Source organism: Protopterus annectens, chromosome 1.part0 (assembly GCF_019279795.1).
Source record: "Protopterus annectens isolate FY-2018-M chromosome 1.part0, PAN1.0, whole genome shotgun sequence".
NCBI classification, from domain to species: Eukaryota; Metazoa; Chordata; order Ceratodontiformes; family Protopteridae; genus Protopterus; species Protopterus annectens.
In genome coordinates, this window is record NC_056725.1 from 1,435,838,737 (window position 1) to 1,435,852,732 (window position 13,996).

Below are 13,996 nucleotides of genomic sequence, written 5' to 3' on the forward strand. Positions count from 1 at the left end.
ATTTGCTTTTTTGTTGGAGGTGTCCCTTTGTGTTTTTATGTTTAATTGCTCCCCATTCAGGGGGCACCTGACATTTGGGGCAAGAAAAACTGATGTCATGGCGTCGGCTGCATGTTTTATACCCCTGACAACCTGACGTCATGGAAGAAGGGACAGCAACCGACGCAGGACCCAAGACTTTGTTAATCAGGCCGACTGAGGGCAACCTGCGAGCAGATTACCCAGATGTAATGACTGCAACAGTGAATACAGTCGAACATCTACATTTATGGTAAATGTACACATCTGTACTTTACATCCTACTGAGACCTCTAGGCATCAAATATTGCTTGTTCATATTTACATTAATAATTCCAAATGCATGCTACATAGAACATATTAAATGATTTCATCTTAATGCTTACACAGTGGGAAACCTCTATACAGTGCAGGTAACGAGAGCAATTGTTGTCCATATAATATTTATTTATATTGTTGTAAATTTCATGTTTTTCTAAGCATCTCAGCAACAAAGTAGCACATACAGAACTGCTTTGCCTCGTATGAAAGCTCTCAGACGGATGAAAGGAAAGAAATTGCATCTAAATAGGATAACCCTGGAATGCCACAACATTTAGCCCATGCATTCTGAAGACAATCAGAGAAGTGTTACAATAAGAAAAAAATTTGAAAATAAGAGGCTTATTCATGTTATGACAGGCTATGATCAGTGCTGTAGCTGGCAGTTACATTAGTTCCCTGATAATGCGTGGGCCATGTTCTGTCACAATGTACATAAAAAGCTACATAGTATCTTATCTATTTGAAGGCATCCTGATTTATGAATTATTTTGGAATATGCCAAATTTCCCTGTAATAGTCTGAGTATATAATTTGCCTTAAGCCCCTGTATATCACATTATTCCACTGAAATAAACTACATATGTAAATAAGTTATATTAACTGTTTTTGTCAATTTCTGTTTTAGGTGAACCTTCCAAGGGCTTTAATGATAGCAGTTCCTCTAGTAACCATCTTATATGTGTTGGTAAATGTGAGCTACTTCGCAGCAATGACTCCTGTTGAACTCTTGTCATCAGAGGCCGTGGCTGTTACATGGGGGTAAGATGTAACTAAATTATTATATAAGAATTCAGCTCAGAAAGCTGATGTACTAAAGATCATTGTGTTTGTATATTTGTGATTAGTTGTGTTGGTAATAGGATTAAGCAGATAAACCATTAAAAAAAACTTACACACACACACACACACACACACACACACATATATATATATATATATATATATATATATATATATATATATGTTAGGTTTACCATCGAAATGTTGAAGGAAAAACATTTTTTACGCAAAACAGTGAACTTAAATGTCGAAAACAACCCCCCCCCCCATCTAGCCCAAATATGGAACGTCAGTAACACAACGTACAACAATCGACATACCAGACTTTCGGTTTCAAAAGTCCGTATGTCCATTTATGTTTTAGCCCCCGTGCAACCCCCCCACACTCCCTGCAAACTATATATACCAACTCTGAGATTGCATTACAGTGAGGAAAAGGGTAAATTCCCTTATCCTCACTGTACCGCAATCTCCATTCATAATGCCAAACTCAATAATGAATCAAGCTTTACTTTCATTATTATGATTTTATATTATTCCAGTTCGGCATTGTGACACTTTGAAAATTTACTTTCAGCCAAACGCTCCTCAAAAATGAGCCTTCGATATTTTGATTGCAAACCTACATATTATATATATATATATATATATATATATATATATATATATATATATATATATATGGTTCTACCTTACATAGTCGACAGTGCAGAACATCGACAATGCAATCGCGATTGCCAGAAGATCGAAAATGCAGAAGACCGACGGATGAAAACACCGATGCCGAGGATACAGACATGAGAAAAGGCTGTGTAAGTATGCGGTAGTGACGGACGTTAGGGTGCGAGTAAGGTAAGTGTGGATATTGACGGTCTGTGGGGATAGGGGTGGGTTAAGTGAGTTAGGGTTAGGGCGGGTTAGGTAAATGTCTTGGTAGTGAAAGTCTTTGGGTTAGGGCGGTTAAGTGAGATAGGGTGCGGGTTAGGTAAGTGTGCGGTAGTGAAAGTCTTTGGGTTAGGGGTGGGTTAAGTGAGTTAGGGTTAGGGCGCGGGTTAGCTGAGTGTGCGATAGTGACGGACCTTAGGGTTAGGGTTTGGGTTAGGGTTGTAGATAGTTGTGTATGTGAGGTTTAGTGTGGGTTTGTAAGGATTTTAGTGTGCTTGTGTTGTGTGTGTGGTTTTGGACAGGGATGTGTTTTGTTTGTTGATTGTTGTTATTGTGGTATGTGCAGCGTATGAGGTTTCGTGTTTGTGAACCGTCGGTTATTTCGTTGTCGGGCATGTGAGGTGTCGTGTTTATGCACTGTCGATTATGTGGTGTCGATGATTGCGTTGTCGGTGTTCTGCACTGTCGACTATGTAAGGTAGAACCATATATATATATATATATATATATATATATATATATATATATATAAAATAATATGCATATTTAACTCATTAAACTCCAGGCATTTCTGCAGGATCATCATTTTGAAGCCTCTAGGTGCCAGATATTGCCTTGTTCATATTTACATTAATAACTTCAAAACCATGCTATGAATAAGCTATTGAAAGACTTCATCTTGAAGCTTATATGAAGGCACCACAAATACTTGACATCTGTCTAGTGCAGCTCAGGTGATATTAAATACTGTTTGTATACTATTTATTTATATTTATAATTTTCAAATTTCTAGAAATATCTTAGCAACCAGGCAACAAGGACAGAACTGCTTACCCTCATATGAAATCTCACAATGGATGAACAAAATACTGTAGACAGTATATCTGCAGCTCAAACCTTAGTAGTTACTGAGGAGTATACAACGTTTACATATTATTATAAACATTAATATTTAGTATGTTTATCAACGTTTATTTTGCCATATAAAATCATATTTCAAACCTAGAATATACTGAATGCTACTGCTGTAAAGATTTATTTGTGCTGAATACTTTGTTTTTTATACTTCATTGGTAACTTTTATGATTCTAGAGGTACGTGCCTTTTCTGAACTATGAGGCTATAACTTGATTTTGTTAAAGAGGTTCAGGATGCAGCTTGAAGCCATTGGGAGTTAGAGTACAGACTTCTGGACATTCACTGGCGGGGATAAGTTACATATACGTTCTTATGGTGTAATAGCTTACTTTACATCCCATTCATGTCAGATAGTCATAGAATGCAAAACCAAAGAAAATTAACAAGAGAACCAGCTTATACCCTCCTGTGAGAAGTAAGACTCTTAACAAAAAATCCTTAACATGAAAGTCCAACATATAAAAGAATAAATGTGATATAATATGCATATACATATGAAGAACTTCAAATATATGGAGGCTTGCATATATGAGTCTCGGTTTTAAAGAAAATAGAGAAATGACCTCAGATATGAGACTTAGGGCCCAGACCAGTGTTGAAGTGTTTGCTTTGGCAGGGAACAACCAGGCATTACTGAACAATATTGTACCATATGAAAGTTGGACATAGTTGTCAGTTAACTCCATGACAAAACCATGTAAGCAGAGTAAATAAACTGTTCAGTGCAAGCTGAAATTGACCATGAAGATGCAGTACAGGCTGCGGAGGTTTACAAATGCACATAAAGCTGGACATCGTAAACGTGGGGATACAGTGGATTCCTCTAGGCAGGGCTTGACAAAGCAGCATTTCTTGAACCACCCACTTCAAACTGAATTTGTCACATTTTGGGCATCCCCTTTCTCTGAAATATGGCAACTCAAAGTTACAATATAAATATGGGGGTACAACGTGGGAGTATCAGGGAAAATACTATCCTCTTTGTTCTCTGAGTGCAGTTCTACCTGCAATGCTGTGCAAAAGCAATGACTTACAAATGCAGATGGATTGGATCAACCAGTAATCGCTAATGTGAGACATGGAGACACTGAGGATAAGCCATAACTAAAGATGGATTACAGACTAAAGGGAAATAACATCACATTCCAGTCAGTGCATTGCAAATTTCTTGTTTAGAATTACTTTGTAGGGCAGATTTAATCCAGAACAAACAGTTTAGCCTTGTGCAACCTTTTACTTCTGATTGTACATTTTTATCCACACACATAATAGTTTGTTGTTATGATATATTTTGCAAGCTTTGCTATATTTTGTCCAGATGTTTTCACAAAATACATTGTTTTAGCTGTTGGAGGGGCTGAATCCAAGCTAAGCTGAGTTGTGTGATAATGTTTGCTGCTGTGGTCTGATGAAGCAGAGGCTACTCTGCAAAACCGCTAACCTTTCATTCCAATAAAATTGTTTTTTGTATAGTTTATCACAGCGATGGTTTGGAAGGATTTTTTTTCTTTTTCTGGATTTGACTACTACATTTATTCCAACCTTAACTGAGTGGTTAGTTTCCTGGAGGTGAAATATGTTGTTCTGAGAGTTCATTCATTTAAATTTTCTGGGTCTTCTTACTTTAATCAAGTAACCTGTACATCAACCGCAGAAATATCCACTGCAAAATGTCAACAAACAGAACATCGACACGCTGCTGTGGATGGACTGAGAAAGAACCTTGGCACATGCCAGTTATTTGTACAAAACTAAAAATAAATAGCATTGTTTTTTCAGGGGGCGAGCCCACCCATGCCCCTCCTGCTAATTATATATACTAACTTTGAGACTGCACAATCACTGAGGAAAAGGAATATTCTCCTAACCGGGGATTGTTGAACTTGCACACCTGTCGACCACTTGTTTAGTCAACCAAATGCAGTTGATTAAACAGATGTTCACCTAAGACAATATCCACTGCAAAAGGTCAACAAACAGAACATCGACACGCTGCTGTGGATGGACTGAGAAAGAACCTTGGCACATGCGAGTTATTTGTACAAAACTAAAAATAAATAGCATTGTTTTTTCAGGGGGCGAGCCCACCCATGCCCCTCCTGCTAATTATATATACTAACTTTGAGACTGCACAATCACTGAGGAAAAGGAATATTCTCCTAACCGGGGATTGTTGAACTTGCACACCTGTCGACCACTTGTTTAGTCAACCAAATGCAGTTGATTAAACAGATGTTCACCTAAGACAATATCCACTGCAAAAGGTCAACAAACAGAACATCGACACGCTGCTGTGGATGGACTGAGAAAGAACCTTGGCACATGCCAGTTATTTGTACAAAATTAAAAATAAATAGCATTGTTTTTTCAGGGGGAGAGCCCACCCATGCCCCTCCTGCTAATTATATATACTAACTTTGAGACTGCACAATCACTGAGGAAAAGGAATATTCTCCTAACCGGGGATTGTTGAACTTGCACACCTGTCGACCACTTGTTTAGTCAACCAAATGCAGTTGATTAAACAGATGTTCACCTAAGACAAATTAGACTGTATATACAGAGAGAGAGAGAGAGAGAGAGAGCTATATAGATGTATTAGTCTTTCTTGAGCTGGTCTAGGAACCCTTTTCAGTCATGCCCCAGGTACCAAAATAAGTTACAATACAGTATACATGTGTTGAGGCAGGTTTTAAACAGAGGAACATAGAAAATCAGCATAATACAAACACAAGTACAGAATATTTGCACCATTGCTTCTAAGTGCTATAGGTGGTCAGATTACTTTTCTAATATGGAGTCCTTTCTACTACTGAGACTGCAGTGCAACATAAGTGAGATGTTGCACTCCTGAGTGCGCCATCTTTCAGATGAGACATTAAACCAAGGTCCTCCCTAATCAAGATGACGGTAGCTCAGTGTATGGAAAAGATACAGTGGCACTTGTCAAACAAGTAGGGGTTGCTTTATTTACATCTTTCCTCATTTACACTTCTTTACTTCATTTCTGTATTCATATTCATAACATATACCTTGTCATTTCTTTCCATTTTTTCAAAACATTAAAATATACTCTGCACAAAAACAATTATTTTGATAGCTTGTCATTTGAAAAAAAAAAAAAACAAAACAAAAAAATAACAAACAAAAAATTTGTAACAATCAAAGCCTAACAAACTTGCAGATGCCAGGAAAGCTTGCAATACGTTTTAATGAATGCATTTATCCACTACCTTGTACCATGAACTCCATCAGATAAAAACCTTCCTCGTGCATAATAAATTAAATACAACACTGCCATCTTGTGGCTTCAAGAAAAATTACCAAGCCATAATTTTTAATACACAGTAAAGGTGCTGCAAATCAATCAAAAAAAATTGAACAGAAACTTCTTTAAAATTAATACTTCAAAATCATACCTCATTAAAAACAATGCAACAATAAAAATGTTCACAATTTTAAATACATAATAACTGAACTTGTTCTTAAATATACAATAACTGATACATTCTCTATTAATTGTGATGTTCAGCACAGACATCTGTACTGGATATGCATCCTTTGTATTAACAGCAAACTGTTAATAGATACCCTGTCATTGATGCCCGGGGGATTTGTGGCATCGTTACCTGCCAGTGCAGTTCTTGTTTCTCAGCATACACATTCCAATTGCCACCTCTATCAAACTGGGGGACCTTTTCCAAAATGAAAAATATACATTTCTTAACATTCTGACACTTCTCAGAATGCTTGTCCAATGTGCTGTTAGCGTCACTTTTGTTAATCACATATACATGTTGGTATATTCTTGTTTTAAAGCCTTCACTGTTTTGACAACATAAAAAGCTGGATAGGAACTACACTGCTTCAAATAAACTACTCCCTATTCATATATGCTAAGTAAATTATAGGATTTTTTTAGATACAAACTTCCTTCTTTTATATTTTATATTACTTTTTCCCATGGATTCAATCTTGATTCCCCCATAAAATTAACATATCCAACATCTCTTTCAACATTTTTGCTGGAAACATATGTTGTTGTTTTTCTTTCGGCTTTTCCTGGTTAGGGGTCGCCACAGTGGAACTCCGGTCTGCTAATGATTGGCAGTCGATTTTTATGGTGCCGAGGTGCCAGCCCGACGCCCAACCTTCAACGAAGGCATGCCCATTCATACATGTCTTTTGAACGCCACTTGACCACGGGTAGGACATGCAGACTGCACACAGAAGGCCCTCCAGCCGAGAATCGAATGGGAGAACCTCTATGAGGCGACAACGCTACTGCTGCACCACCGCAGCTTTTTGCTGGAAATTTATCATCATCTTCTTTTGGCTGTTCCCATTAGGGGTCGCCACAGCAGATCACCTGTTTCCATTTCTTCCTGTCCTCTGCATCTTGCTGTGTCACACCAACCATCTGCAGGTCCTCTCTCACCACATCCATAAACCTTATCTTAGGCCTTCCTCTTTTCCTGTTACCTGGTAGTTTCATCCTTAGCATCTTTTCCCAATATACTCAGCATCCCTCCTCAGCACATGTCCAAACCAATGTAATCGTGCCTCTCTGGCTTTATCTCCAAACCTTCCAATCTGGGCTGACCCTCTAATATACTTATTCCTAATCCTGTCCACTCTCGTCACGCCCAGTGCAAATCTTAACATCTTTAATTCTGCCACTTCCAGCTCAAACTCCTGCCTTTTTGTCTATGCCACTGTCTCCAACCCATATAACATAGCTGGTCTCACTACCCTCTTGTAGACCTTCCCTTTCATTCTTACAGGTACTCGTCTGTCACAAATCACTCCTGATACTCTTCTTCACCCACTCCATCCTGCCTGTACTCTCTTCTTCACCTCTCTTCCACACTCACCGTTACTCTGAACTATTGACCCCAAGTATTTAAACTCATCCACCTCTGCCACCTCTACTCCTTGCATCCTCACCATTCCTCTATCCTCCCTCTCATTCACACACATATATTCTGTCTTAGTCCTGCTGACCTTCATTCTCTTCTCTCTAGAGCATATCTCCATCTCTCCAGGGTCTCCTCCACCTGTTCCCTACTCTCACTACAGATCACAATGTCATCTGCAAACATCAAAGTCCACGGGGACTCCTGTCTGATCTCGTCTGTCAATCTGTCCATCTCCATTGCAAATAAGAAAGGGCTCAGAGCTGATCCTTGATGTAACCCCACCTCCACCTTAAATGCATCCGTCACTCCCACCGCAGACCTCACCGCTGTCACACTACCCTTGTACATATCCTGTACCACTCTTACATACTTTTTTGACACTCCTGACTTCCTCATACAATACCACAACTCTTCTCTAGGCACCCTGTCATATGCTTTCTCTAAGTCTACAAAAACACAATGCAACTCCTTCTGACATTCTCTGTACTTCTCCATCAACACTCTCAGAGCAAAGAGCGCATCTGTAGTGCTCTTTCCTGGCATGAATCCATACTGCTGATCACTAATCATCACGTCCCTTCTTAACCTTGCTTCCACTACTCTTTCCCATAACTTCATGCTGTGACTGATCAGTTTAATCCCTCTGTAGTTACTACAGCTCTGCACATCACCCTTATTCTTAAAAATCGGTACCAAAACACTTTTACTCCATTCCACAGGCATCTTCTCACTTTCCAAGATTTCATTAAACAATCTATGTATACACTTCCTAAATAAAAAATTCTCCACCATGATATATATTTTTTTATTTCTTCCAGAATTCTTTTCCACTGTTCTATTACATTTTCATACTCTCTAAATTTCTATTGCTATACTTATTTCCTTCATAGTTCAATATATTCCACTTGTTTCCTTAGTTTCACCAACATCTTTGCTTTTTTGCCGTATTTAAGTGTAACCCATCTTTCTTTATTAATTCCTCCATTCATACCACCACTTCACTTATCCAAATCTCATTTCAGCCATGACCACTAAATCATCTGCATATGATAGACAAATCTGTATTATAACTCATTTTCTCATCTCCCATTTTGCTTCTTTCATTTCACACATACACTTTTGAATTATTGCACTGATTTTCAGTACAGACACATATCTAATGGACATCCTTGTTTAACTCCATTCCTAAACTTTTATCTTTCCTCCCATCCATCTGTTTACCATAACATTCACCCATGACATTACATAGCATATTTTTATAAAATTAAGACTTTTCTCTTATCCCATACCTCTCTAGAATTTTCTGCATTGTTTTATGATAACCTTATCAAAAGCCTTTGCCACGTTCCATGTTACTAACCTTACTTACTTATTTTCTTTCAAAAGCATATTTTTTTACTTCTTTTACTATTAACATTTCCTTCATAACTTTCCCTTGATTCTGAAACCCTATTTCCTATAATTTCATCCAAAACCTTCTGCGTCTTTTTTGTATTATTTTCATAAAAATATCATCTGTATTTTTCAGTGTTATCAGTCTCCAATTTTTTAAATATTTTCTTTCTTCATTTTTTAATATAAACTTAATTACTCCACCAGAAATGCCCTCCTCTTGCCTTCTCTATCCATTCATTTAATTTTCTACATAATATTAATTTTACATTTCCATTCATCCCTTTATAATGTTAATAAGTCAGTCCATTATTCCCTTTCTTCTTTTATTGTCTTCCATTTCTGTCTTAGCAATCTCCTTTTCTAGAGAATTTTTAATGTTTTCAGTTTTGTACAAGCCATACTTTTTGTGCTACTTTTTTATGCATTCTACCCAGAATCTTATCTACAATGTCCTTTATTTTTCTGTGCTTACATCTAACATTTCCTTATTCATCAAACATTGTTTCTAGCTTCCTTCTCTTATTTTTAACTCTTTTCCAAGATGGTGAAACTTCCGCTTTTTCCTTTTAAAAAATCATTGTCAAACAACATATTCTAACATTTTCTCCATTTTTCATAAACTCTTTTCCTGTTTTGTTATTCTTTCTCCACATTTTTGTATTTCTTTGTCATGTGTTTTTATAATTTCATTCTATACGCTCATATTCCTTTGTTTCATTCTTTTATCTACAATCAGCAATATTTTCTTGTGTTTTTTATAAGCATTCCATCAAACTATCCAGTTTTCATACTGTACTCTTACTGTTATATGCTGCTACCATAAAATATTATACTTTATTTTTATTGCATCTGTTTTAGCATTCTCTCCAGTCAATCTTTTTATTTATTTCCCTTGTTTTATTACTTCTGTGTCATCCCTTATTTCTTTCTTTTTTATTTTTCTTTTTTCTTTTTGTCTTCCTTTATTCTAGCCCATACTGGTCTGTGATATGAAAACTTTGTCATTTCTACCTCACCTATTATTTCTTTTGTATCTTTTGAATATACTACATAATCTATTTCAGTATTAAAAGTTCCCATTTATATGGATAGTCTCTATTTTTCCTGTTTTTAACCCTCAATGTCTAATAACTTACCTTGTTACTTTAATATCCCTGTGTTATTTCCTCTCCCATTTCTCAAATTGCAGTTAAAATCTCCCACCATAACCACTGATATATTTAACAGGACAAAGTGTGTAAGTTCTTCAAACATCTTTTTCAGTTTAGTCGTATTTATTTGTATGTAAATTGCAGTTATCCTTACAGATTTTTCCTTTTCCTTATATCACACACAACTAGTATTCTAGGAACTACTACTTTCACATCCAGTATCTTTCTTGCTTCTCTTAAAAAAAAAAAAAAAAAAAAAAAACTATTTCTGTGCACACGTCACTCCCCAATGACCATATAATCTTTTTATCCCGTACTGCTTCAGTTATTTTGCTTTATTCTTCCTTTACACATCTCACATCTAACAAACATTTAATATCCATACCTTATTTTTACACAGCTTTGACACTGTTTAGTCACAACCACATCTTTAATATAATTTTGAATGATGTTTACATTTAGAGACACGATTCCTAAGTCATCTCTTTCCTTTCTAACTATTTTTTTTATTTCAAGTTTCTTATAGGTTCATAGGTTGGTACTAGGCTATCAGCCCTAGGGCCTATACAAGCCTAGCCATAACAATTCCCTGGCTATTTCTTCCCACACTATTTACTTCCCTGGACCCCTGTCTAGCAGGGCGACTGACGTGATCCCCAGGGTGAATTTCCTTCTTTCTCGGTTGGGATGCCTTCTGTGAGGAGTCTGCATGTCCTCCCTGTGTTTGTGTGGACTTTCTTCAGGTGCACCGGTTTCCACCCACATTCAAAAAACATGCGGTAGGTGGATTAGTCACTAAACTGGCTATAGGTGTGAGTGTGCGTGCGAGTGTGTGGTGTGGAAGAACTACTGCAGTAAAGCTAACTACCTGGTGATGTAAACAACTTTGTCCCTATATGATTGTCACTGTTGTAGTGACACCCCGATCACATGTGCAAAAATGGGAAAAAGAGATTGTGGATGGATGGATGGACAGATGGATGGATCTGTCTGTTTCTTCTCAGTTCCCGCTCTCGAACTGACATATCATCATTTACTTGGTCTTCTGTTTCACATTCTGTCTCCCCCTTCTTCACATCCTAGTGCTGCATATCTCTTTTTATTTTGCACTGTAATACCTTCATTGCAATATATTTCCTACCACATTTCCATCATCCTTCTCCACATGATTTACATTTCTTTCTCTAATTATCGCCCACATAATACGTTCTTCACCAATGTCTTCAGTTATGTTACCATCTGATTGTCTTTCTTCTAAAATATTCTCTTCTTCTTCTAACCTTTCCTTTTCTAGTACAGGACAGTCAAATCAAAAATGTCCAAATTCATTGCATTTTATACACTTAACGCCTACAATTTTTGTGGTATGTTTTCTTTCTTCACACTGACCATGTTATTAGAATCTTGCACAAGCTCCACTCATCCCCACAAAAAACATACTTTAGTTTGGTCCCAATACCTTAAAGGAACACTCCACCCTCTCATACAGTTTAACTCAATCATTGAGTTTCTTTTCTCCCTACAATATGGTTCCAGCATTATGTATGTACCAGAAACCTGCTTGTAGTTTTTAAAACTTTTATTTCCTTGCATTGGAGTCAAAGGAAGGGAAAGCCCACCTACTTTTTTTAAACTCAACTTTTCACATACTTTGCAGAGAAGTTAGTCTCCACCTGCATGACATATCATAGACACAGTTAAATCTGTAGTTTACCCTGTCAGGTAATGCTGTCAATCTTAGATGGGCAATTAATCCTGCTGTCAGGAACACAGCAGCTGATATAAAAAAAGACAGAAAGCTGTGGAATTGTTTCCACTGTTTTTATTGCAGAGGAGAGAAAAACTTAACACTCCTTTCATAGCAAAACAAAGCAATTAGATTAGTCAGAGGTTTAAAGGCAATTGTCAACTCTTCTGACAAATTTACATAAGCAGCAGCACAGTATTGAAATTCTAAGCTTTAAATGTTATTTATAATAGTTTGTGTTAAGATAACTTGAGTAGTAGCAAAGATTTCTGTGACATTTAGAGAAAAGTCAGTAAATATTTTTTCTTGTAAAGTATAAATGCATTTACCATTTTCAAGCCCCCCTCCACACACACACACAGGCCAGAACTGCAGAAAGAGAGTCAGGTGGCAACCCTATCAACAAGGTGCACTGATACTGTTCATAAAAAAGGTCTTTTATGCTTTGTGGGACATCCTTCCAGAGGGGGATGCATATCTGGCACATGCAGATCCATTGTAAGAGATTACCACTGACTTTGAGTCAGTCCTTACATTGTAAGAGAGCAACCATAATATACAGCTGTATTTACTTTAACATACATTTACTATGTGCCCTTGCATTAAGAACACTAAGAAAAGGAAATCAGAAGTGCTTAACTGTGTTTAAATGCATACACACACGCGCGCTTTCATAGGTTCATAGGTTCATAGGTTTATACTAGGCTATCTGCCCTAAGGCATTTATAAGCCTAGCCCAAATTTTTGTGGCTTACGCCACCCCTTATATGAAAAAATACTGTGCCCATTAGTTTGTTGTGCCTCTGTCCAGCAGTGACACAGAGATGATTCCCGGGATAAACCTACGATCTCCCATCCACAGGTCAAGATTTCTCTTGAACAGAGCCAGCGAGGTGCTCTGCCTCACATGGACCAGGATTTTATTCCACAGCATAGGGAGTCTCTGAGTGATAAATCTATCCCTCCAGCACGTCCTATTTATATCCGTGCTAAGGTTTAGCTTGCTAGCTTGCTCTAGTGGTTTTGGTGGATTTGGATTTTTTGAGGTGGAGCATGTCCATTAATTCCGGGTTGGACATGGCCTTGTATGTCAGGCACATGTCACCTCTGAGCAGATGGTATGCAACTGAATAGAGCTGGAGTTTCTTCAATCTGGCAGCATATGACAGATTTTGGAGTCCCTTTATCCTTTTGGTGAGGAACTTTTGGGGTCTCTCCAATTGCTGCAGATGTCGGGTGAGATACATCCCGAATGGGGCATTGTACTCAATCATTGGTCTGATAAGTGAAGAGTACAGGGGAACAATGACCTCACTAGATCTGGATGTGAATCCCTTCATGATCAGGTGGGCAATGTAGAAGGTCTTTCTAACCACTTTAGCAACGTGAGTGTCAAAAGAAAGGCCACTGTCAACCTGGGTCCCCAGGTCCCTGATAACCTGTTCTGTGCTTAGTGGATTGCCACCTATATGGTAGCTTGGGGTTACCTTGTTTTTCCCAAAGGGTATGACTATACATTTTTTGGCGTTTAACTTCAGGCCATGGCTCTGGCACCAGCTATCTGTTTCCGTGAGTCCCTTCTGAAGGATATCCGTGTCCGATGCACTTTCCACTATGGCTCAGTTTGCAGTCGCCAGCAAACTTTGTCAGCCAAAGTCCTCCCATGTTGGCCTGTACTTCTGAGAAGTAGATGCCGAACAATAGGGGGCCAAGGACCGAGCCCTGTGGGACACCACTTGTGACCGGCTTGAAGTCTGACATAGCGCCAGCAACTCTAACCCTGTGGGTTCTGTCCTTAAGCCAGTTTGCAACCCATCTTGTGACATATGGGTTTACATTTAAGCTGGTAAGTATTTTTA

At 37.9% G+C, this 13,996-nt stretch overlaps 1 protein-coding gene across 1 annotated transcript in view; it reads left to right on the forward strand.

Moving 5' to 3' along the window:
- The window catches only part of LOC122802429 (b(0,+)-type amino acid transporter 1-like), a 251,378-nt gene that overhangs the window by 57,853 nt on the left and 179,529 nt on the right, over positions 1-13,996 (forward strand). The window contains exon 2 of the mRNA XM_044072078.1: positions 968-1,101. Coding sequence (XP_043928013.1) covers positions 968-1,101 — 134 coding nt within the window. The remainder of the gene's footprint in view (positions 1-967; positions 1,102-13,996) is intronic.